General features: G+C 34.5%; 3 protein-coding genes and 1 long non-coding RNA gene across 4 annotated transcripts; 2 read left to right on the forward strand and 2 right to left on the reverse strand.

Annotated features, from left to right (window-relative positions):
- Nucleotides 1-1,954: 1,954 nt before the first annotated feature.
- Nucleotides 1,955-2,335, forward strand: LOC145565221 (uncharacterized). Its single transcript, XM_081625292.1, has 2 exons — nucleotides 1,955-2,150; nucleotides 2,214-2,335. The coding sequence occupies exons 1-2, from the start codon at nucleotides 1,955-1,957 to the stop codon at nucleotides 2,333-2,335; spliced, it is 318 nt and encodes a 105-aa protein (XP_081481418.1).
- A 6,872-nt stretch (nucleotides 2,336-9,207) lies between these two features.
- Nucleotides 9,208-10,015, reverse strand: LOC145565222 (uncharacterized). Its single transcript, XM_081625293.1, has 2 exons — nucleotides 9,966-10,015; nucleotides 9,208-9,748 (listed from the first exon to the last, which is right to left on the reverse strand). Exons 1-2 carry the CDS (start codon nucleotides 10,013-10,015, stop codon nucleotides 9,208-9,210), a joined length of 591 nt encoding a protein of 196 aa, XP_081481419.1.
- A 789-nt stretch (nucleotides 10,016-10,804) lies between these two features.
- On the forward strand, nucleotides 10,805-12,825 carry LOC145563950 (putative glutathione S-transferase parA). The gene is made up of 2 exons (XM_081624332.1): nucleotides 10,805-11,155; nucleotides 12,169-12,825. The coding sequence occupies exons 1-2, from the start codon at nucleotides 10,838-10,840 to the stop codon at nucleotides 12,511-12,513; spliced, it is 663 nt and encodes a 220-aa protein (XP_081480458.1). The 5' UTR covers nucleotides 10,805-10,837; the 3' UTR covers nucleotides 12,514-12,825.
- Nucleotides 12,826-21,074: 8,249 nt separating this feature from the next.
- Nucleotides 21,075-24,729, reverse strand: LOC145563951 (uncharacterized). Its single transcript, XR_014094693.1, has 4 exons — nucleotides 24,473-24,729; nucleotides 23,449-23,523; nucleotides 21,937-22,006; nucleotides 21,075-21,330 (listed from the first exon to the last, which is right to left on the reverse strand). It is a non-coding gene; the product is annotated as an uncharacterized LOC145563951 (long non-coding RNA).
- Nucleotides 24,730-26,017: the final 1,288 nt, after the last annotated feature.

Genomic DNA, 26,017 nt, shown 5'->3' on the forward strand with positions numbered 1-26,017 from the left:
GATTCTAAATGGGTAAGTCCAATACATGTTGTTCCTAAGAAATCTGGTATGACAGTTGTTGAAAATAAACAAGGTGAGTTAGTTCCTACTAGAGTACAAAATGGTTGGAGGGTATGCATTGATTATCGTAAGCTTAATGCTGCTACTAGGAAAGATCATTTCCCCCTCCCTTTCATTGATCAAATATTAGAACGTCTTGCTAGTCGATCTCATTTTTGTTTCTTAGATGGTTATTCAGGTTATACTCAAATTGCCATAGCTCCGGAGGATCAAGAAAAGACCACTTTTACTTGCCCTTTTGGAACTTATGCTTTTAGAAGAAGGTCATTTGGTCTGTGAATGCTCCTGCCACCTTTCAAAGGTGTATGATGAGCATATTTTCTGAATTTGTAGGAAATAACATGGAGGTTTTCATGGATGACTTTACTGTGCATGGAGATTCTTTTTATATATGCCTAGTTAATTTAAGCATGGTACTGCAAAGATGCATTGAAACTAATCTTGTTCTTAATTTTGAAAAATGTCAATTCATGGTGGAATAAGGTGTAGTACTTGGTCATATAGTGTCATCTAAAGGGTTAGAAGGTTATAAAGCTAAGATAGAAACTATAAGTTCCTTACTATACCCTACTTGTGTTAAAGATGTTAGATCTTTCTTAGGGCATGCTGGTTTTTATCTTAGATTTATTAAAGATTTTTCAAAAGTTGCTACTCCCTTGTGTAATCTTTTTGCCAAGGATGCTGTGTTTAATTTTGATGATCCATGTAAGGAATATTTTGATACACTTAAGGAACAACTCACGTCGGCCCCTATTTTGCAACCTCCTAACTGGAACTTACCATTTGAAATTATGTGTGATGCAAGTGATACTGCTGTTGGAGCGGTATTAGGGCAAAGGGAAGGAATTTGATTTGCAAATCAAAGATAAGAAGGGAGCGAAAAACCAAGTAGCTGACCACTTAAGTCGCACGATCCAAAAGGAACATACTTTACCTTTGAATGACTCTTTTACTGATGAATATTTATATGCTATTTCTGTAGAAGTTCCTTAGTATGCTAATATTGTGAACTACCTTGTTGGAAGGAACTTGCCTTCGAAATTCACAAGATCTCAAAAGGAAAAGATAAAATCAGAGGCTAAGTATTATTTGTGGGATAATCCTTATTTGTGGAAATTTTGTTCTGATCAAGGAGATGTGTGAATGACAATGAATTTGAATCTGTTTCACGATTTTTTCATACTTTTGAATGTGGTGGACACTTTGGACCTAGGAGAACAGCACACAAAGTCTTAGAAAGTGGACTATATTGGCCTACCCTTGTTAGGGATGCATATATATTTTGTAGGAATTGTGACCAATGCCAATGTACAGGGAACTTAACTGGTAGGAACCAAATGCCCTTGCAAAATATAGTAGTTTGTGAAATATTTGATGTATGGGGCATTGATTTCATGGGTCCCTTTCCCCATTCCTTTGGTTATGTTTACATTCTTGTGGCTGTGGATTATGTGTCTAAATTGGTAGAAGCCAAATCTACTAAAACTGATGATGCTAAAACTGTGGTGAACTTTGTCAAGAGTCGAATTCTTAATAAGTATGGAACTCCAAAAGCAATCATTAGTGATAGAGGAACACACTTCGCCAATAGTACCCTAGGGAACTTGTTGGCAAAATATCATGTGACCCATAAGATTTCCACTGCATATCATCCCTAAACTAATGGGCAAGCTGAAGTGTCGAATAGAGAGATTAAGTCCATTTTAGAAAAGTTAGTAAGGCCTAATAGGAAGGATTGGAGACTTAGACTTGATGAGGCTTTATGGGCTTATAGAACTGCTTATAAAACACCCATAGGTATAGTATGTCCCTATATAGTTTGGTATTTGGTAAGTCTTGTCACCTTCCTGTTGAAATTAAACATAAATATTTTTGGGCTATTAAAGAATGTAACATGGACTATGACCTAGTAGGAACTAAGAGAAAGTTGCATCTACAGGAACTTGAGGAACTTCGATTGGAATCTTATGAAAATGCTCAGATTTACAAGGATAAAACAAAGTTGTATCATGATAAGATGCTAACCAGAAAAACATTTTATGTTGGTGATAAAGTTTTACTTTTTCAATCCAAATTGAAATTGCTCCCTGGTAAGTTACAATCTAGATGATTGGGTCCTTTCATTGTTACTAATGTTTATCCTCATGGTGCAGTAGGGATTCGAAGCTTGGAAACTAATAAGATTTTGAAGGTCAATGGACATAGATTGAAGCCTTACTATGAAGGAGCTTCTGTGTTCCTCGTTGAGGAACTGGAACTTGTGGATCCATACTAAGCATGAACTGTCCAGCCTAGGACACGAAACAAGGGCGTTGCTTGGGAGGCAAGCCAAGGATGTTTATTTTCTCTATCTTTTATTGCTTTCTTAGTTGCTAAATAAAATCATGGCTGCTCCAATATGATTTATTGTTGCATATTAAGTTCCTACATTGGGGACAATTTAGAATTTAAGTGTGGGGGTGGAACATGTGCATTTTATTAGGATACCACCTCTAAACTTCTGGGAAGGACTAACTCTAAGGAAAAACAATAAATTCTAATCTAATTGATTTTTTAAAAAAATAAGGAAAAAAAAAAGAAAATAAAAAAGGAAAAAAAATGATGTTTTTGAAGCTATGCACAAAAGATTTTCGTCTCTAACAATTATGACAAATAAATTGTTTTTGAAACTTGACTTGTAAGCAATTTAGAACACTACTTTGTTGGCTTAAGATGTGGTGATGTTGGGAAGGACCTTTGCTTATTTAATCCATCTAATTAGTACTTGGTGTTTCCTATGGTGACTTTTCACTGTCCTTGGTTACTGGAGAATTACTTGAATTTCTTAAAGAAATGAGGGAATAATGGTTCAAAAGAAAAAAATGAAAAGTGGATTAGTAATCCCAAAGGTGAGGAAACTGTACCGTTGAAAAGAAAAGAATAGAGTGATTATTGGTTCCTGAGATAAAGGAACTAAGGAAAAGCAAATTAAAAATCCTCAAAAGCATTGGAAAAAAGCAAAGTATTGAGTACTCCTTTGAGATCAATAGGTGGCAAGTGCAATGATACATGAAAGGAACGATCCATGTACTTAGGTAAGTGCCTCTTGTACGAGGAAGCACTCGAGCACCTAGATTGCTTATAAGTTAATGGTCCAACTTGACTAACCTAATCCTATGGGTCAATACACTTGCACTCGAGCACCTAGATTGCTTATAAGTTAACTATTTTATGTTTTAGAAATTGCTAGAGTCTGGGAGGAAGTTGTATGCATAGCTTGCTAATCTAACAAATAAGCCTGTAAGTCATTATGGAGAAAGAAAAAAAAAGTGTTTTAATTTATTGTTGAGTACTTATGCGTGAATGTCTTATACAAGAGGTCTGGTGGTATAAAATCTATATTCTCTTTTTATTTTATAAGTACTTTTCTCGAGGACGATCAAAGATCTAAGTGTGGGAGAATTTGATGAGTGTCATTTACGACATTGTTTTATGGTCATGTTCCTTAGATTTTAGGTTAGTTCCTTTAGCATTTTAGTGCTTTTATCTATGTTTTTGGTATTTTGTGATTTATTTCCTCATTGTGTGTTTTGATAGGTTATTGAGCCATTTTGGATGATAAAAAGATGAACTGAATAAAAGAGCCAATGTCAAATGCAAATGAATATATGTCGAGTTCCTTCGGAGGAACTCGAAGACTAACGCAAACGATAAGGAACTTGCTGGCAGTCCGAGAATTGTCCAGATTCATTACAACATGATATTTGGTTACTTGGAGAATAATTCTTAAATATTTACAGCTAGAAGGAAGATATATTTGATAAAAAGAAGATCCTATCATTTAGGAAAAGATTTGGCAAAAGATAGAATTTCATAGATTCTATCTAATTACTTTCCTTATCTTAGATTTATCTTCCGTATTTTTAGGGATTTTACTTGGGGAATAATTCTATCATAATTCTATAAAACCCCAGAGTTATTCATCCATTCATCATCCATTATTCATTCATCTCTCACTTGTGGTCACGTTTAGAAGAAACCACCTAGAGGAACTCGACATGTTTTTCTCCAAGAACATTTCTTCTTTGCTCTGTAACATGAGTGAGTAGTTCTTTATGCTCAGTAGTAGTTAAAGGATTCCATGTGATTAGTATTTGAGAAAAGTTGGTTTGGTTTTAATGATTAATAATTAATGTTTTGGGAATATTCTTTAATTACTGCTTATTTCTATGAATGATGATTTCTTATAAGTAGGTGCGCAACTATTTGTTTGGGTTTGATTTCTATTGCTAATTAATACTACTATATCCGTAATTGCTTGGGAATGTTAAATAAGTAGCAACCAATTGTACAGGAGGACGTTCCACTCTATTAATTGTAAAGTAATTCTTGATCTAGGTGAAACCATGTTCTAATAATGTCATGGTTATCTAGGCTTGATGTTTTCCTAGTCCCTGATGTTGTCAACACGTTAAATTCCTTGCTCGTAGTATAGGGGTTATTTGTTGGTTAAGGTCAGTGAAAGTCGTACCGAATCTAACCATTAATGAGGGGAAACAGAGGAACTTGTTCCATAAGTCAAACTGTTCCTAGAGGGTTAATTATTGTGTCGATGATTTTACGAAATTCCATGACTGGAATCTAATTATCTACTGAGTGTTTTCTCCATTGACTGTTTGTTCTTTAATTATAAGTTCTTTTATATATTGTTCCTTTAGTTATTTTAGATTAGCTTTCTCATATCAACCCCCCCCCCCCACAAAATCGTGTTACTATTGTGGAACTTGGATCTGGTGACTTGTTACTTTAGACTTACTTTCCTCGTGGGATCGACTCTTACTTTCCCAAGCTATTTGTTAAGGTGAATAAGGTTTAGTTTTATGTGCACTTCGACAACACACCAATCATCTCCAAGTCCAACACTGAGATTACTTAATTTCATAGAAGCCACCTCTAGAGAAACCACCTTTAGATTAGGGTCAGGGTTGTTGCCCAAGAATAAATAAAACAAAAACTCGGGAATTCCTAATAGTACAAAAACCAAAATTAATTATTCTAAATTGTTGGCGTTATTGCTGTGATCCTTAACATCGTTGTTGTTGTTGTTGTTGTTGTTGTTGTTGTTGTTGTTGACGTTGCTATATTTATTGTTATCATCATCCTCGTTGTTGTTGTAGTCATGGTTATCATCGTTGTTGTTGTTGATGTTGTTGTATTTATTGTTATCGTCGTCTTTGTTGTTGCAACGGCTACCCTGATCTTGGTCATGGTTATAGTAGTTTCAATACCAATTCAATGGGTAACCAACTGCTGAATCATCTTCACCTTTGTTTTCTAGCATTATCAATCTTCTATCTTCACTATAACCATCAAATCATCGGAAATCTTATCAAATCCATCTCCAAAATAATTTGTATTAGGAAAAATTATATACTCCCTCCGTTACATATTACTCGCAACAAAGGAATATTTTATTTCTCACAAATAATACCCCTTTGTTGCGAGTAATATGTAACGGAGGGAGTAAATGAAATGTACAATTGAGTTCACCAACAAATAAACTCCCTCAAAATAATCTGATTAGAAAACTAAACACAAAAGGTTTCTAATTAAAAAATAAATTTGCATCAGATTATACACCCAAAATATTCAAAGCTAAACCCCAAAACAAACTATAAATCAAATTTGTTTTCAAAGCAATCAAACAATCCTAGATTTGAACAACGAATCAATAACCCAACAAAGAACCAACAAACCATTACCTGAAACGACGACGGTAGAAACGGATGGCGAGATCGATGCAGATGACGGACAACGGATAAATTTTGGAGAGAGAGGAAAAAGGATTCGAAATTTGGGAAAGAGTAATCAATAACATACTAATACGAAAACAAATACAATTCCCTAATAAACCCTAAAAAATGGAAGTCACATTGATGGATTTGGCGCTAAATTTTTACATGCTTATTGGTCAACTAAAAAAAATTGTATTTATTTCAAAAAAATTTGCATGCCCCCAGTATACAATAAATTATTGTAAATCGGCGGCGCACACGTGGCAGCTATTTTATTTTTTTTTCCATTTTTTTAAATTTTCATAAAAAAGACAAGAAAACTCAGACCTCGAATTTAGATATTGTAGAGCTACAATGGAGGTAAGAGAAACTGAGAAAACACAGAGAGAAAACGCAAAAATGATTACCTTGGGGCTTCGATCATCAATGGAGGATTCATCAGCAAACTTCAATACATCAAATTGCAGTAATCTAATCCACGATTTTCTACAAAAATATAGGCAAATTCAAACTCCACTGTTAGGTGATTTCAACCTAAATCGCACAATCATAGAAGATGAATAGAGAATTTTATAGATGATAATAGAGAAACTGCTCGAATTGATGATGATAATGCTCGAGTTGATGATGATAACATCATGTTTGGGGAAAAATAAATTCAAGCACCATTAATGAACAAAGATAGAGAAAGTATAAGCATGAATCAAGTTGTTCCTCAAACAATAGAAGGTGGCAATGCAGAATCATCCAATTCATCTAAAGGTAACCTTATACTTAATTGATGATAATGTACCTACTGATAGCAGTGAATGTCATGTGCATATTTTGTAGTGATAATGTACCTTTTGTATGCAAAAATGTTACGTACCCTTTATATGCATAAATGTTACCCTTTTTATGCATAAATGTTACCCTTTTTATGTATAAAAGTGACCCATATAAAACATAGTATTACTATGATTGTGTTTTTCCCCAAAAATGTTGTTATTTTTTGTATGCAAAAACGTTACCCTTTTGTAGGGAATATTTCAAGTCACCCAACTTTGAGCCCCACTGTGATCATGCATTTAAGCATGGTGGCGTCCAACGGGAAGGAAGCTAGAGGAAAGGAGTCGCCAACAAGTTTTAGGAACTTGTAAACCATTTACGAGGTGAAGGTTACACCCTTTTCACGATCACAGAGATCGCTAACTTCATAGTGGTCCTGAACCATGACTAGATTTTCGGGGATGATGGTACAAATCCAACCTATAAGATATTGAACCTGCCCTAAATAGGCCTTTACTTTGTTCTTCTCATGTTCATGCACGCTTTTCAATTAATATACAATCATTATAATAATCCTACACTTGTTTAATCTATGTTGGTTGATTATTAATGCACAAATAAATCTATTATTGCCGATCACTTGAATTAATATCATATTAGCCTAAATAAAATTATTAATTATCTTATTAAGCGTGATTTCAAGTATAAAATCTCTTTAAACCTGCAAAAAAGGGCGTGATCAAGCAATAACAATAATATCACGTCAAGCAACATAATAATATTGACACAGCAATCATCATTATAATAATAATCTCATCAAAGCATAATAATATTAGCAAGATCCTAGGCATGATACTAACAAGATTAATAACAAATCCTAGCATGTCACTAAATGTTAAAAATCAAAGCTTTAGCCCTAACATTATACTAAATTTCACAAAGGCATCCTAACATGATACTAGGAAACGATAAAAGCATCCTAACATGATATTAGGAATTAAAATAATATTCTAAGCATGATTTCTATATCAAAAGAATATGGAGAAATAATCAAGCTACTTACTTTGATGCCTCGGTACCTCTTTCTATTAAAACAGTACACACGTTAGTAACTTCAATAAAATATTAAATCAAACAATCAAAATATTAATTGAAATATAGACTTGGGAGTAAGTCTAAGGCAACTTCGAGCTTGGTTAGGTGATTATAAGTCTCGTGAAGGACGTATGATGTGTTTTTATGAAAAGGTGTAGAAAAGGCTTAGAAAATCAAGAGAGAGAGAGAAGGAACAAGCTTTTGCTTAGAGAGAGAAAAGATGATGATTGTGGATGAATTGAAAACGGGGAAAATCGTCCCTATTTATAGAGAAAAACGATCGAAAACGATCAGAAAAGAGTCAGAATTTGACTCGGAGTAAAATTAGCTCCATCGCGGCACGACAGGGTCATTGAGATGCGATGGCTCTATTGCACAACGATAAGCCTATCGCGGCGCGATAGATGCTGTACGATAAAATTCGTACGAAATCCGTCTCCCAATCAAATTGGGTTAGCCGGATTCCGTACTTATATTTTATTATATCAGATTTAATCCTTGTAAAACACTTATTTTATCCAATATAGAATTCTTTATCTTTTCAAAGTAAATAATAATTATAATTACCAATCCTAATCCCTTTAGAACTTAAAATAACCTTCTAGATAATTCTAGAAGATTAAGATAAATACTAATGACTTTAAGAATACAATTATAATTAATGGACCCTCCACAAGATCATTGGGCCCGTACATAAAACCCGTTTTAGGCCCAGTTTAGTATTTTGGTCATAACTTCCTCGTTTTAACTCAGAATTGGGCTTATAATATATCGTTGGAAAGCTCTTTCAAACCCCATCCAACTACAAAACTATTGGACCCATATTATGAACCAAACTAAACTGGATTGGACGTTTTTCAAAAATAGAATATGAAATGAATGATTTTCGAAATAAGAAATGAATTATTTTTATTAAAATATTTTAGAAAACTTGAGAATTCATGAGACTCTTCAACATTTAATCTCGTTTGATATTCAATGACGTGAAATGTACTCATCACTGGGTTTGGTTTTTGGGGAGACACAATCAGGTGTCTACACCTTTGTATGCACAAATGTTACCCTTTTTATACATAAAAGTGACCCATATAAGAATGATAAGTTGCCTCTGATTATCTTATATGTCTGTATTAAATCACAGATGCAAATCCAATTGATGCTTCTGGTTTAGATCGTAGAGGATCATTTGTTGGTGTGGTAGGAGAAAGTTTTGAAGTTTTATATGACACCAAACGATAGAATTAAGAGAACTACAAGATGACAAAATATCATCTAAAATTGCATCAAGGTCAGTGAAGAAGATCGAAGCTTTGAAAAGACGATTGATGAGGACTTGATTATCCGACTCGATGATAACATTAGTGAAGCCATAACGTTGAGCAAGTTTAATGGCCAAAACCGCAGCCTTGCCTTCAGCAATTATTGGAGGCCAATGGGCACTCAAGCGTCTGGTAGTAGAAAATAGGACATCCCCATTCCAGTCCCTAGCAATCACCCCAAGTCCTACCCATCAGTCGTCGCACAAGGAGGCATCACAATTAAGTTTAACCACTCCTTCTGGAGGTGCTTTCCAAACTTTAGAACTGCGACGAATATTTTCTTTGACCCCTCCATAAATCTTCTTCATATACGAATTACAGTCAGTAGCAAGACGGTGGGTGCGCTCCAAGATAACAGAGGGATAAGTCTCATTTCCATTAAAAATCATCTCGTTCCTCCTACTCCATAAATTCCACATTAATGTCGCATCCCTACCCACCTTCTTTGCATCCAACTTACTCCATGAATCAATCAAGTCCAAAAAGGACATACCGGTTGGCCAAAAAGACATCTCCACGCAGTCACAATCCACCCAAAGTTCACGAACAGTACGGCAATCAAATAGCGCATGTTGGATGGTTTCTGGACAGCCATTACACCAAGGACAACCAACAAATTCGGTCATATGCCTATAGTTGAGATAGGCTCGCACAGGGAGTGTACCAGAGCGATACGCCACAAAAAGTGCCGAACCTTCGGGGTTACTTCCATTTTCCAAATGTCCATGCAGGCTTTATGGAAAAGGTCAAGATTACATGACTTACCGAGCATATATGCTGATTTGACGAAGTAGCTTCTATCATTCGAGAACGCCCACATGATAGAGTCCGGACTTGCTTTGGAACACAAGGGAATAGCAAGAATGCTTCGAACATCCTCGGCGTTGAAGATAGACTCAATGCGTTGAACATCCCATTGACGATTCTCGTGGTCAATCAAGTCACTTACATAATCTGCCTCATCAGAATATGGGGTGGTGATGAACCTGCTCTCTCCATTGTCGACCCAAGGGTCGAGCCATATATTCACCGACGACCCATTCCCTATTCTCCATAATAACCCCTCCTTGAAAAAAGCCTTGGAGGACCATATGCTATGCCAAGAAAAGCTACCTCCGAAACCCAAGTTGGCTTCCAGAAAGCTCTTGCCCCTTAGTACTTTGCAGACATTACTTTGTTCAAAAGAGAGTTCGGGTTGCTAGTGAGCCTCCAAGTTTGGTTAAGAATGGAGGAAGTAAATTCCCATATGAATTTTGACTTATCAAGGGGTAAGGTAAATAAATTTCCATATTTTATGACACAAAAAAACTGAAAATGAAATCAATGAAAATTATGAAAATTCATGGGAATTTTAAATGCCCACAAAATATAAGCCAACCAAATATTTTATTTGTGGTTGTTTTTATTTTTATATTATCTTTTTGAAAGAAATATCTGTTTTTATTTGTGCCTCTTACTATAACTTTTTTTTTTTTTTTTTTTTTTTTTGGTTTTAACTTTAACATTAACTATGTACATTAGTCAATGACTCAATGTACATTTTTGACTATTTATATCTCTAACTCTCAAAAAAAAAAATGTTTTTAAATAGTAAATAATATCAAAATTTTAAGCGAAACCGAATTTTTTCTAGCACGAAAGTTATTCTTTTTTCTCCTGGTCTTCGGTCTATCAATTGACTTAATTGAAAAAAACTGATGGTCAATAAAACTGCCAAGCCACAAATTGACCAAACTACGCAAGCAATGACTTCACTCTTATTCCACAAACCGCTATAAATATAAATTGGTTTTCCATACAAATTTTAAGAATCAAAAAATAATGGCGAGTGAAGAAATAGTGCTTCTTGATGTCTGGGCCAGCCCATATGCAATGAGAGTGAGAGTTGCATTAGCAGAGAAGGGAGTTAAGTATGTTTGTCAACCACAAAACTTGGTTGATAAAAGTTCTTTGCTTCTTGAGATGAATCCGATTCATAAGAAAGTTCCGGTTTTGATCCATAATGGTAAACCCATTTGTGAATCACTCGTGGTAGTTGAGTACATTGATGAGGTTTGGGCTGAATCGTCTCCTTTGCTTCCAATTGATCCTTACCAACGATCACAAGCTAGATTTTGGGGTGATTTTATTGACAAGAAGGTAACACTACTTTCTCATTTTTATTTTGTTCTCTTATTTGTCACTTAGTTAATTTAATATTTCCTCGGTTTTATTTTAATTGGCACATTTCTGTAATCACATTTGTTAATGTACAAATTCAACCATCAGTATCTTTGATTTCCGATATACAAAAAATATAAAAAGTTGATATTGTGAAACTATATATCGTCACGAATCTAACAAGATCATACATAACTATATTTTTCATTACGTATAAATCACAAAATTCGATCAAAGGCAAGTGTGTGAATAGTGCTAAAATTAAAACGTGACAACTTAAAGAAATGAAGGTGGTATAATACTTATATACTTCCTACATTCAAATTAGATTACATTTTTTTTTTAATTTTGTCAATATAAGATTTCATTAAAAAAACCTAATTATCTATAAATAAAATTTTAAAAAGTTAATTTTTTGAAAATCTCCATTAATAAATCAAAACAAAGATCACATTACTACTCCATTTGTGGTTCTATCCCTTTTTTAAATTTATCTTTATACCTCTATTTCATATTAATTGCAATTTTGGTATATTATTTGTGAGATATAAATTCCAAAGTTGCAACTAATATGAAACGAATGTTATTACGCTCTATTTTGCAAGAGTATTTGTGCAAAGTTATATTTTCCATGTGAATTTAACTTTTTCATATATTTCTACTACTTTCTCTCTCTAATTTTTGCAAATTCCATGTGAATTCAACTTTTCAATGTATTTTGTCTTTTAAAAAAACTTTTCGATGTATTTTTACTACTTTCTCCTTCCTCTTTTTAATTCTAGTGAAAATCTACCATAACTTGATAGATTAATAAAAAGAACGAATGAAGTGTGTATATATATATATATATATATATATATATATATATATATATATATATATAATATTTTCTTTATTTATAAATCACAAAATCAAGTTAAAGTAAAATTTGAATTGAAGGGCCGAGTAATTATATACATTTGTAAATTGATAGCAATATTGGTTGATTGTAGATATTTGTTGGTGCCAAAGAATTACGAATGGCAGAAGGACAAGAAAAGGAGAATAAAGCAAAGGATTTCCTTGAAAATCTGAAGATATTAGAAGGAGTGATTGGAAATGAGAAGTTTTTTGGGGGTGATACATTTGGTTACGTTGATGTTGCACTAGTTCCAATCACAAGCTGGTATAACGTCTTAGAAACATGTGGGAATTTTAGCATTGAGGTAAATTGTCCCAAAATTATGGCATGGACTCGAAGATGTAAAGAGAGACAATGTGTGTCTAGTTCACTGCCCGACCCTAACAAAGTTTATAGCTTCGCTCTGGAAGCTAAAAAGGCGATAGGGATTAAGTGAACCCTAACCTTGGTAAACCTCATTGACAAATATTTCAGATCATTCAAGTCGGGTCATTCAGGTCGGGTTAGTTGTCGAGTTAATTTCAAGTTGGGTCAAGTTTGGGTCATTGGGTCAGTTCAAGTCGGGTCAACTTTCAGGTCTAATTGTCTGGTCAAGTTTGAGTCAGGTCAGTTCGAGTTGAGAATTTAGGTCTTATGTGGATTGGGCTGCAACAACATCACATATTTGATGTTGAGAATTTAGAGGGTGGAGTATTGTAGTATGATTTTTAAAGAATATTAATTTGTTTGCTATCTTTGCCTATTAGAATTTGTACTGCTTTTTGGTATTGAATATTGGATCTTGTTTAACGTCCAAAAAACTTGTACTCTGTATTACATCTAGTATTGAATATTGGAACTTGTTTGCTGTCCAAAGACTTCTTGTGGAATATACTTTTTTTTTTGACATCTGGTATTGAATATTGGAACTTGGCAGGATCAGAGTTTTTTTTTTTTTTTTTTTTTTTTTTTTTTTTTTTTTTTGGGGGGGGGGGGGGGTAATACGACTAATACCAAACAGCATGATATTATTGAATAATGGAATTAAAGGAAGACTTTATTAGAAGTTAGGAAAAATTGTCAAAAATAATATAAACTTTTACCCGTCCATTAAAAACAAGTCAAACTTTCAATTATTTCTGAATAATACAAACTTTTAGGCGCCGGGTATTCGCTTCAAACAAGTTATGACCGGTTAGTGACTTGATTTATAGGTATATGAGACACGTGTCATTGTTTAGTTGGTTTGATAATTTAATTAGATTCTTTAAAATATAAAATTTTATTATAATTATTATTTACAAAGAAAAAAAACATTCTTAACAACCACTCCTTCCCCTCCCTACCCATCCTCCTTCCCCGGTGGCCGGTCCTCCTACCGGCGCCTGAACCCCCTCCTTCGTGCCGGCTACCTCGGTGTCCCCACGCAAGCAGCCCACCCATCTCCACCGATCAAGTTGGAAGAATTGAGGACACTATTAACCCGAAGCTTCAAGCTATCGCCGTGCTCCGAAGCACGGACACCATCAAAGAATCCTTTAGTAGCGTCGGAGGATGCTCAGGTCACGTAATCACAACCAATGTAGTAGTAATCGCCAATGTAGTAGGTGAGATTCTCATACCAAGATCTCCGTTGTCGGAGTGATTCTTTGTGAAAAAGGAATTCGGGTTGTGTAGGAAGTTGATAGAGCTTCTAGGCTTGGATTTCTAGGTCTTGGTATAGATTATAGAGACGACGTTGCTCGTAATTTTCGTTTTCTTTTGGTTAATTAAATGTCAGCCACCAATCACTCCCCTGCCACAATCGCCAACAACACCAATCAACCACACTGCTAGACAGCAACAATCGCAACCACATATCAAACCACCATCTCAGCCCCTGTACATTACACACCACCGCTGCTACTAGTCCTCAATCCGCACCAGCGACAACATACAATTCCACCATAAATCGCAGCTCGCAACGCCCAAAAGAAACCCCGATTTCTATTCAACCTCGTCGTGGAAGAGATTTCGGTGGGGGAGGGAGAGGGATTTCGGGGGAGGGGGTTTGGTGATGGTGGTTTAGGGGAAGGAAGCTACTGGTTGGGGGGGGGGGGGGGAAGGTGTGGCCGGTGATGGGGAAGAGTGGGTTTTTTATTTTTCAATTGTTATTAACTATGGTTTAAGTGATGTTAATTATTGGATAAATGAATTTTTTTTAAAAAAAAAAGTTTACCATTCATTTAGGTTATAGGTAAAATGTCTCGTTTAGAGCAGAAATTCCCTAAAGCTTGTATTATTCAGAAAAAATTGAAAGTTCTACTTGTTTTTAGTGGACGTGTGAAAGTTTGTATAATTTTTGACAATTTTTCCTACAAGTTCTGCAACTATTAAAATAAAACCTATTTAGCAAGGTTCACTACTATTTTCTACTAATTATATTCATTTTTGGAAAGTAGTGGCAATATGAATAATTATAATGTAGGGCCTGTTCTCATTGACTGAACTGAGCTGAACTAAACTGAATTGAACTGAACTGAATATTTTATGAGAGAAGGAAATTAAGAACTAAACTAAACTGAACTGAACTTATTGGAGCTTAACTGAACTAAACTGAATTGAACTAAACTGAACTAAATAAGTTGAAGAGAACAGGCCCGTAATCCATTACACCATTTTAAAGAGAGAAATAAAACAATATATAACTAATTAGCCCTAAATTAGTTATGTAGAAGATCATTTTGGGTACCGATTATTTTGGTTTGGGTCCATTCGGGTATAAAGTAATCATAGTTCGAGCACTTCGGGTTTCGGATATCTTCGGGTCAATTAATTTGGGTCACTTCATATAGTGTCGCTTCAGGTTTTGGGTCAGTTCGGATTGGGTCATTTTAGGTTTCAGGTCAATCATTTCGGGTTAAAATCAGGGTGGGTCCACTTCGAATTTCGGGTCAATATTGAGTCGGATCACTTCGAGCATCAGGTCACGTTCGGGTCAACTCCACCCCCCGGGGTTAGCTTAGTTAGGGTCATTTTAATTCTGGTCAATGAGTTCGGGTCAATTTCCTGGTCCAGAGTCGGGTCATTTCTGTAGTACCCCGGAAATTCCCTTATTTTAAAATACTCTTTTTACTCCAATTAAACCTTTTTTAAGGAAATATCCAAAATATTACCGCCACCGTGATAATGGCTAAGACTATTTTTCAAAGTCACACAGCAGAAGTCTAAAAAAAAACCAACTTTCAAAATAAAACTTGAGTTCATAACCTCAAAACAAAATAGAAATAATTAAATCACAAGTTGGAACCAATCCAAACATGACCCTTTTCAAAAATCCAACTTAAAATAAACACATCAAGGTTAGTCCGTAATAAAAACTAAAATCATAAAACTAGGAAAGCATAACAAGTAACTCTCGGCACTCATTCCCATCATGCTCTTAATGCTTCAAGTACCGGTCACTTCCCTTTTATTTCAACCGTCTACTTTCCATATAAATGGGTCATAGTAGGGCCAACCAAAGGAAAGCCAAACACAAACATAAAAGTACGAATCATCAAAAGCTGAGTACATATGCAACACACTAACATGAATATCCTATTGTAGGGAATATTTCAAGCATCCTACACTTGAGCCCCACTGTGATCATGCACTTAAACATGGTGGCCTCCAAAGGGAAGGAAGCTAGAGCAAAAGAGTCGCCAACAAGTTTTAGGAACTTTTAAACCGTTCACAGGGTGAAGGTTACACCCCTTCACGATCCATGAGATCGCTAACTCCATAGTGGTCATGAACCATGACTGGATATTCGGGGATGAAGGTACAAATCCAACCTACAAGAGATTGAACCTGCCCTAAAAATAGGCCTCTACTTTATTTTTCTCATATCCATATGCGCTTTCTGACTAACATACAATTAATCCTAAACCTGTTTAATATATGTTAGTTTAATATTAATGCACAAATAAACCTATTATTGGCGATCACTTGAATTAGAATCATATTAGCCTAAATAAAATTATTAATTATCTTATTAAGCGTGATTTTAAGTACAAATTCCCTTTAAATCTGCAAGAGAGGGCGTGATCAAGCAATAACAATAATATCAAGCAACATAACAATTATTATTACAACAAATTATTATCATCATCATAATAATATTCTCATCGAAGCATAATAATATTAGCAAGATCCTAGGCATGATACTAACATGATTAATAACAAATCCTAACATGTCACTACACATTAAAGATCAATGCTTTAACCCTAACATGATATTAGAGACTTACATGATATAAGAAATATGAAGCAACCTAATCATGATACTAGAAAACAATAAATAACATAATAACAATTTTTTTTTTTTTTTTTTTTGAGGGAAAATAACATCATAACATGATACTAGGAATTAAAACAATCTAAGCATGATTCCTAAAGAAATAGAGCAATTGAATTACTCACTTTGTTTCCTCGTATCCCTTTCGATCAAAACAATACACACGTTAGTAACTTCAATAAAAAAAAATATTACATCAAACGATTAATTTAAATAATTGAAATAGGGATTTGGGACCAAACTCTCAGAAATTATCAACTTTTCACGTCTAGGGCGAAGGCAACTTCGAGCTTGGCTAGGTGTGTTTAAGTCTCGTGATGGACGAATGGTGTATTTGAAAAGGCAAGGTTTAGAAAGAGGGAGAAAGAAAAAGCTTCTAGCTTGTAGAGAGAGAATAGAAAGGTGATTGTTGGTGAGTAAAAACGGAGGAAAAAAGACCTATTTATAGAGAAAAATGACAGAAAACGATTAGAAAACAATCAAAATTTGAATCGGATTAAAATTCCTTTTATCGCGGCGCGATAGATTTATCGCGATGGCTCTATCGTGGCGCAATAAGACAGTTTTTTGCGAATAATATCTGACTGTCTTTGAACGTCTTTTATTTCGAATAGAATTAGGACTTCCAAAAAGTGGAGTTTTATTCAATTTCGAATTCTTTAATCTTATCTTTTCAAAAATGATAATCATTCTAATTAATCCTAATTGGTTTAAGAATATAACATTAATGGACCGTCCACATGATAATTGGTCGCACATAAAACTCATTTTAGGCCCAGTTTAGTATTTTGACCATAATTTCCTCATTATTCATCGGAATTAGGCTTATAATATATCGTTGGAAAGCTCTTTTCAAACCCTATCCAACTACACAATTATTGGACTCGTATTATGGAACAAAATAAATTGGATTAGACGTTTTTCATAAATAGAATACGAAATGAAATATTTTCGAAAATAGAAATGAATTATTTTTATTAAAACATTTTAGAAAACAGAAGAATTCACGAGACTCTTCAACATTTCACCTTACTCGATATCAAATGACGTGAAAGGTACTCATCACTGAGTTTGGTTTTGGGGAGACACAATCAGGTGTATACAGAAGCCCCCACTTTGACTGAGTTTGGAGAAACGTAAGTTTCGAAAACAAAAGTTAAAATAGCGATAGGGACAGAGAATGATTCAGAACGTTCTGCGATCCTAAATCATTCTTGTGATGCCGATGCCTGCAAACTAGCGTTAGTTAAGCAGATAAAAGAGTTAGAAACGCGTAGCTTGCACCGTCGAGCACACGTCTCTGAAGTAACCGATTTTATTGTTGTATTTTTTATTGTGACGACCCTCCACAAGCTAGGGAACATCGTCGAAGGTGACTTCTTGTAGCCATCTTCAATTGTTGTGGTACCTTGTCGTTGTTGATATTGTGACCGTGCTTCGCCATTGTTGATGTTCACTCGTCTCTGAACAAAAGAGCTTTCTTGAGGAATGTTCACTCGTCTCTGAACAATGGAGCTTTGGATGACATGTCCACGTGTCTCTGAACAAAAGAGCTTTTTTTGGATAAAATGTTCACTTGTCTCTGAAAAAGGGAGCATTTTAAAGTATTGTTCACTCGTCTCTGAACAAAAGAGCTTTGAATAGGATGCCCACGCGTCTCTGAGCAAAAGAGCTTGATTGATATGTCCACGCGTCTCTAAATAAAAGAGCTTTGAATGATATGTACATGCGTCTCTAAACAAAAGAGCTTTGAATGATATGTCCACGCGTCTTTGAATAAAAGAGCTTTGAATGATATGTCAAGCGTCTCTGAACAAAAGAGCTTGATGTTTGTTGAGATCGTTTGGTTGGCTGCGAATAGGAGCTTCAATGATTGGATGTATCCTGTAAAATCAAATATTGCCAAAAGACTTTGCTGGTGTTTTTCTTAGGGTTGACCTAAGGCTTGGTGTCCTTGACTCATTGTGATTGCTTTGACTTGAGGTTGACTCTAGGTTGGTGTATTTGACTCTTTATGTGACTTAATGTGTTTTTAACACGTGTGTGTAGACTCAACTCGATGTGATACGACATGACTCAATGTACATGACTCGTGTGTGCATTGTATTATGATTTTGCTCGATGCGACTCGAAAATGGAGAAAAACAAAAAATTTCCGTCATTTTTATGGAGTGTACCGACTTTCTCCCGAAGAAGAAAGACGCGAAATGGATGAAGTGAAGTGTTTGAGTGTTTTCGGTGCATGTTGAATGACCTTAGTCAAATGTATGCATTGGTGTTGTATCTCATGGTGCAAGGATTGTAGCATCCTAGGATATCTCAATTGTTGACTCGATGATGAAATTAACTACAAAATTATGTCAATATAGCATCAACTAAAATTTGTTGCTATTCACCAAAAATTCGTTGCCAACTCTATTTAGCAACGGGTTAGAAACAAAAATTTGTTGTTGCTAAACGACTTGTTGCCATGGGATTTTGGCTATCAGTTGCAAAGCAATTTTGTTGCAATATTACATCCATTTAAATATAGTTTCCATGATGGTTGTTGTTTTTGGTGCATTCGTTGCCAACTTTGGCAACAAATTACCATTGGTTGTTGTTAAATTAGCAACAAATTATTAATATTAGTTCCTAAAATAGCAACAAATTATTAATGTTGGTTCCTAAAACTAGCAACAAATTATTAAAGTTGGTTCATAAAAATAGCAACAAATCACAAATATTGGTTGCTATTAACACCACGAGACAAAAACCCAATCCCAATTAGCAATTCAGCTCAACCCGATCCTGATCTTTACCAATCTGAAACCTCACCCGGGTCAACTCGGCTCGACTTTTCATGTAAGACTCTTTTAATCCCCAGTCTCAAGAATCGCAGTTGGTAGGAGTCGAACTTGTGACCTCAAAGTCACATGGTGAATCTCCTACCAACTGTACCAAGTACTATTTGTTTACTTGTATGCATATAATTTATAATAAGTGAATGAAATATTAGAGACAAAATTGAAAAATTTGTCTCTAAATTAGGGACGAAATCAAAAATTCGTCTCTAAATTAGATATGAAATTGAAATTCGTCTCTATTTGATGTCATTATAGCAACAAATAATAAGAAGAGTGTCTTCAAATAATTTTATACATAATAGTAGAAAGTGGCCTACATATAAATTAACAACAAAATGTCACACAACTTGTTTCCAATGGTAACAAATGAAAAAATACGTTATCATCTAGCAACAATAGTTTAGACGACTTGTTTCTAATGGCAACAATTCAAAAATTCATTGCGTTTGTTTGTTTTTAAATCAATCCAAATAATATATTTGTTGCCATAGTTTGTTGCTATATGGCATAAGAGAAAAATATGATGCAATCTAGTAACAACTAGCAAACAATTTGTTTTAAGCAGCAACAAATCAAAAACATGTAGCCATTAATTATTAAAAAACTAAAGCATAAAATGCCGCTTTTAATTAGGCAATGAAAGAAATTATATTAGTTGCTATTTAGCAACGTTTTAAAAATCTGTTGCCAAACTTAGTTTCTAAAAAGCTTTTGTTTTTGTAAAACTTAGGCACGGAGGCTAAGTATTTCATACTTTGTGATGTAATGATGATTATGATAGCGGGTGATTTTGATATGACAAGGCATGCTTCAAAATTGTGTTAAGATTTCATGACAAAGGGTTCCTATGGGAAGGTTTATTTGGCCATGTATCTGTGATGTGTGTGAAAGTGACACTAAAGTTTGGCCGCAAGGGCTAAGTGTGTGAAAAAATATTTTAAAAGAGTCAAATGATGGTGACTCTTAGGCTGGGTAGGCTAATGATGTAAGGATCAAGCCCCCAAGCCTAACTCTAAATGGATAGGGATAAGCATTGAAGATCTCTTGATATGATCATGCATGAATGTAAATGTAAATGTGAATGCATTTTTATTACGGCCGCACCTCCAATGTGAGGTTGTCTACGTATCTGTTAGGAATCAGGCCGAACGTAACTTTAGCCGAACCTCACAGACGTGTGTGTATACCTCAAAGAGGTCTTTTAACGGTTGTAACGTGGTTAGGATAAAGTTTGAAGAAGAAGGGGATTAAGGCTCAAGACCCAAGCTCCCAAGGTGTGCAATCTTGCTTTTGAATCTTTGTATTTGTATGCTTGAGGTTTCCTCACTTGCAATAGGAGTATGGGTTCCATTTGGGTGTCTTCCTTTCAGGAGGAGGATCTTGCATAGGCCCAATTGGAGTGATGAGTTCCTTAACAAGGAGTCGATCAAATATACACTACTACATTTTTGACCTATTGTAACCCCCAAATCCGTTGCATTAGGCGTCAAAATCCATGGCATTAGGCCTAATGCAACGGCCATGTACCGTGGCATCTGCTGGCGTTGCAGTAGGTCTAATGCCACGGCATATGACACCTAATGCCACGGCAGCAATGATCCGTTGCATTAGATCAATACCTGATGCAACGACAACATTATTACAGTGGCATTAGCTATAATACCTAATGCCACGGTGCATATACCCTAATGCCACGGTTCCCTAAACCTAATGCCACACAGTGCATATACCGTATGCCAATAATAATAATAATAATAATAGTAGTAGTAGTAGTAGCAGCAGTAATAATAAGACAAATAAATTTAAATTTCATTTATGAAAATAAAGGGTTATACATTGTTTTCGTTGGGAAAATTACAAAATAAATTATCACTATTTAAATTGAAGTCAAAATTCATAGCTAAATAACTGTGGAAGATTATTACAAAAATTTAATAGACCGAAATGAAAGCTCTGCATCTTTTCTTCCGAAATTATATAATGTAGAATCACCGATAGCTTTAAATGGTAGGGAGCCAAAAAATAACCGAAAAAGACCAAATGTTGACGGTTGATGAGCCATTACTTCATATTTTAGCAGTGAGCTTATAAGGTACCTGCCACCCACGTACTGTAGACACCAACCAAAAACAAAAGGAAAAAAAGAATTAGATAAACACCATCAAGATTCATTCAGAAGATTGATTAGTATAGTAATAGCAAGGGCAGTGATGTCAAACAGTCAATGCACTATGGCCAAACTGTAGAGACAGACTCGAATATGATAGACTCGAAGTAGGATCTTACTTGTTACTATACTAGAGACTCGAAGTAGTATTAGCAATGCAAATTTGCTTTTTTGGGGATATATGTAATAAGAAACTTCAGTATTCAGATTCACTTTAAGTTCAACCCATTTTCCTTTATGAATCATCAAGTCACCGGAAAAAGAGGCTAAAAAAATAAGATATAATATAATCCAATAATACCCTATATATTAGCTCCACATCAAAATAGAATCATCAGAGAACAACATTAATTTACTCACAATAGAATCATTATACAAACAGTCAGCAAGAAAAGAAGAGGATAATTAATTTACTTCTAACTCTTGCTCTAAGTTTGACAAATCAAAGCTTTATGATCATACTTCACCAACTGAAAGTTCATCAACATGAGGGTACAAAACAAATAGAATTATCTAGAAAGACAGGACAAGGTAATTGAGGGATAAAACCTTTTCCTTACACCAATTTGTTTACTGGCCCTTCCTTTTCTCCACCAAACTAAAGCACTGCATTAGCCTACTGCATTCAAAATGTTCCTTTTCAATCATTAATTGCTCACACAATGCTCCTTATGTAATAATGAGTGGTAATAAGTATTATTATAGGATTAATCAAGAAAAAGACATGAGAAGGAGGGGGGCTCTTATTTATCTTTGGCGGTATAAAAGAGAAAGCACTAGCATCATAGCACATACAATACACACACAATTAAGTCCTACTCCTCATAAGCTAAATTATGTCCTTAGTGTGTTCTACTGCTCTGCAATATTAATGTCAACGAATTTCGGGCTAATGACCCAATATAAATTGATTCTACCTGTCTGTGAGTGTACTCTACAAAATCTATAAATTTTAAGGGCCAAACATATATTAGAACTTACACTAACAAATTTTCAGAGGAAAAACGCTTATTACATGAACTACATTAAAAGTTCCAAAGTAATTATAACTAAAAACTATAATTGAGATAAGATTTGGATACGTGAGTATATAATCATAATGGGGCAAAAGGAAAACAAGCTAAAACTTTTACTTGATAAGATTTGGATACGTGAGTATATAATCATAATGTGACATTATTATTGCCTAATCTATAATTGTATGGGTTAGCTAAGATATAGTTTGGTAAACTCTTAGGGTATCTTATGAAAATTAGAGTAGCAATACAGTTTGTGATCGGTTATATAATTTTGTTATTTCTATAAGAATGTACAAAAAGTAGTCATAACATGTAAGACCTCTATTTAATTTTTTATATCTCTGCAAGTCAGGATGCATTATTTTTTAATCAATTTTTCATTAGGTGGATATTTTATATGTTAAGCCCTTTATATTAGAGCAAATCGTCGTTCTTCTTCCAGACCTTTTTTTAGAACTATTTAGTCATTACTGAAGTTTAATATTGAGGTAATTGTATTGTCATCTATACTCTTTGAGCCCTTTCACAACTTATTTAAGTAATGAAGATTTAGATAAATTGGAAGTTAAATTAGACTTATTAAGATAAAAAGGTTAGAAAATATAACAGTAACATTAAAGCATTCAAATGATAAAAACAACCTTCAACATTGTGCTCATCAAATATCCAATACATTTAGATCTTCAATATTTTAGCTTTAGTGTCAAATTAGAGAGAGTAGAGAGAATAGAGAGTTGGTTTAGTATTAGCGTATACACAAGTATATATATACAACTTATGAGATTAGGGCTCGGAACATAACAACGGCCCATAAGCTATACATAATATATGGCCTAACATTTAGTAGCATAAATTTAACAAATCCAAAACAAAAAGCAGCAAAAATCATAGAAAATTCAGGTTGGTTTATAAATCATCTACAAATATCAACATTCACAAATCCAAAATGAAATGCAAAGGGAGCAGAACAAAAAAATAATAGGAAGTATATTAAAGAGGGCTAATTTTGAAACAATTACAAGAAACATAGGAAGTATCGTACCCTAGGAATCCGATTTACATGCCATTAAAATCTGCAAAATGAAGACAAAACGAACGATTATAGACCGTCACTAATCTGCAAAATGAAGACAAAACGAAATATTAAAGAACAAACCGTCACTCTTTATTGTGAATTTGACAAAGGAGTAAGAATTTAGAACCCTAAGTATATAAAATTAGGGACGGATAGAAATTAAAGGCCCCAATTACATAATTCAGACAAAAATAAATTAATGGCTTGTTTGGGAACACAGATTTCATTTGAAAATCTGGATTTGGCCCAAATAACATGTTTGGCAAATCAAGGGTTTTAATTCTGCATTTGGGCCAAATTCCAACCCATTTAAAAATGACACCTCAAACCTTGTCATTTCAAATTCTAATCTAACCTTCCACACATCTCTCTCTTCGACAACCTCCACATCCATGGTTTCTCTCTCCTCCACATCCATGGTTTCTCTCTCCTCACTTTTGGTTGTTGTATTTTTCTCTCTCCTTTTCTATTTCTGACTATCCATCAGCCGCCGCCGCCGCCGTTGCCACAATCGACCCCCAAAACACATCATTATTTGAACAAATCTTGTTGTTTACAAGATTATTTTGCTCGATTGAAGCAAGATTCAGGTTTTATAAAGCTGTAGTTTCATCTAAAGTAAGCTACGTTTTCATTAATTTGGAAGTTAAATTCATGATTTTCATTCTAATAATCAAATTAGGGAAAAAATTAGGGTTTACAATCTTAAGTAAAAGCTTTGATTATGGATTCACATAAAACAGTCAGACTGTAATTTCATAATAATAAAAATAAAACGCTGTTATTAAAATTAAATAGCATAATTTTTTTTTTATTTTTTATTTTTTTTTTGAAGAAATTGACGATATTTTGAAATCCAGAAATTGAAATCCTACTATTTCCCAAACATATATTTTGGAATTAAATTATAAGAATTCAAATTCTGAAATTGAAATCTTTCATTTGAAATGAATTGTGTATATCCAAACACAACCTAAAGGAATTGACTAACACTGTATCCTGTGCATTATCGTTTTCCATGGCCTGAGCTTCGTCATTCGCCAAGGCTGAGCGTCCTTCACCATCGTAGCGTTCAATTGCAAATTAAATGCACAAGGGTGAATTCATATGTGAATATCTGAAAAGCAATTGAATATACTTATAAAAAGGGAAAAGACGGGTTATTTTGTGAAGTAATTTAGAAGCTTGCATTCGATTTTGATCTCCTTCTCTCACTTAGCTTTTTCTCTGTTTATTGGAGCAGCAATTGATGAGAACAGAAAGGTTTTTTTTTTTTTTTTTTTTTTTTTTTTTTTTTTTTTTTAGTGTATGTATAAGCCTCGTTTGGCAATTGGTTGTTGGCTATCAGTTGGTTTGATTGGCTAGTTTGACTGTTTGGGTTTTTTGTTGGCTGTTTGACTTTTAATTAGTCTAAAAACATGTTTGGTAAAATTGGCTGTTTGATGTTATTAGTAACTTAGGTAGCTAAAAGTCAAAAGCTACTCCAGGTAGCTTTTTTATTTTGGATTAAAAGCCAGCTTTTCAGCTGGCTGAAAAAGCCATTTACCAAACATAAATTTTAGATATTTGACCAAATGAAAAAGCTAAAAGCCAATCAAAAAGCCAATAAAAAGCCATTTACTAAACAAGCCTATAGTGTAATTCAGCTTTGCATCCTTTTTTTATATGCCAAAAATGTTTATGGAGGCCTGGAGGGTTTTTAAATTTTCGATAACAACAAGGGAGGGAATTCTTAAAATTTAGGCGCTTTTTCAAATTATAAATATAGCTAACGTTGCATTAGTGTTTTAAATTGTTGTATTAGAACTTCTAATGCAACGGCTTCATAAAGTCGTTGCGTTAGCCTATGTTTTATAAGCCGTTGCGTTAGCCTATGTTTTATAAGCCGTTGCGTTAGCCTTATCTAATGCAACGGTAATAAAAGGCCCGTTGCATTAGCTCTTTTTTTACCGTTGCGTTTGATAAAAAGTGTTGTAGTGGGTAGCTCATCCTAATTGGAGTGAACTTTCTTTTTGGATCTTTGGTCTTTAAAATGTTTTTATCGATGCGACTTCCATTTTGATAGGAAGAAGCGGAACAAGGATTGTCGTTCTTCCTGTTCTTGCCATCATTGTTATTGATTTCGACCTTCTTGTTGTTTGGAGGAATACGAAGGCAATTTGAATCAACGAGATCTTGAATGTGATCCTTAAGGGTGAAGCACTTTTCTATGGTGTGACCATGGCCTCTATGATATTTTCAATACTAGTTTGGATCCCAGTTGAGAAGTCGTTTCTCAGGTGGCGGGTTTTGAATTGGACCGATGGGATGAATGAGATTGCGACCATGAAAATAGTCGAAAGCTTCATTATAAGTCATTCCTATTGGTGTGTATTTTTCAATGGTCCGTTTTTCCGTGGCTTAGGAGCATTAAATTTTTCCTTAAATTCTTGACGGGAAGAAGAAGAAGGAAGGTGGTCGTTTTTTTCATTTTTCCGGTCCTTGTGATGATACCGTTGTTCGATGACTGACACCCGATTCGCTAGGGCTTCCACCA

The sequence above is a fragment of the Chenopodium album genome, chromosome 10, assembly GCF_948465745.1.
Source record: "Chenopodium album chromosome 10, dcCheAlbu1.1, whole genome shotgun sequence".
Classification (NCBI taxonomy): domain Eukaryota; kingdom Viridiplantae; phylum Streptophyta; class Magnoliopsida; order Caryophyllales; family Amaranthaceae; genus Chenopodium; species Chenopodium album.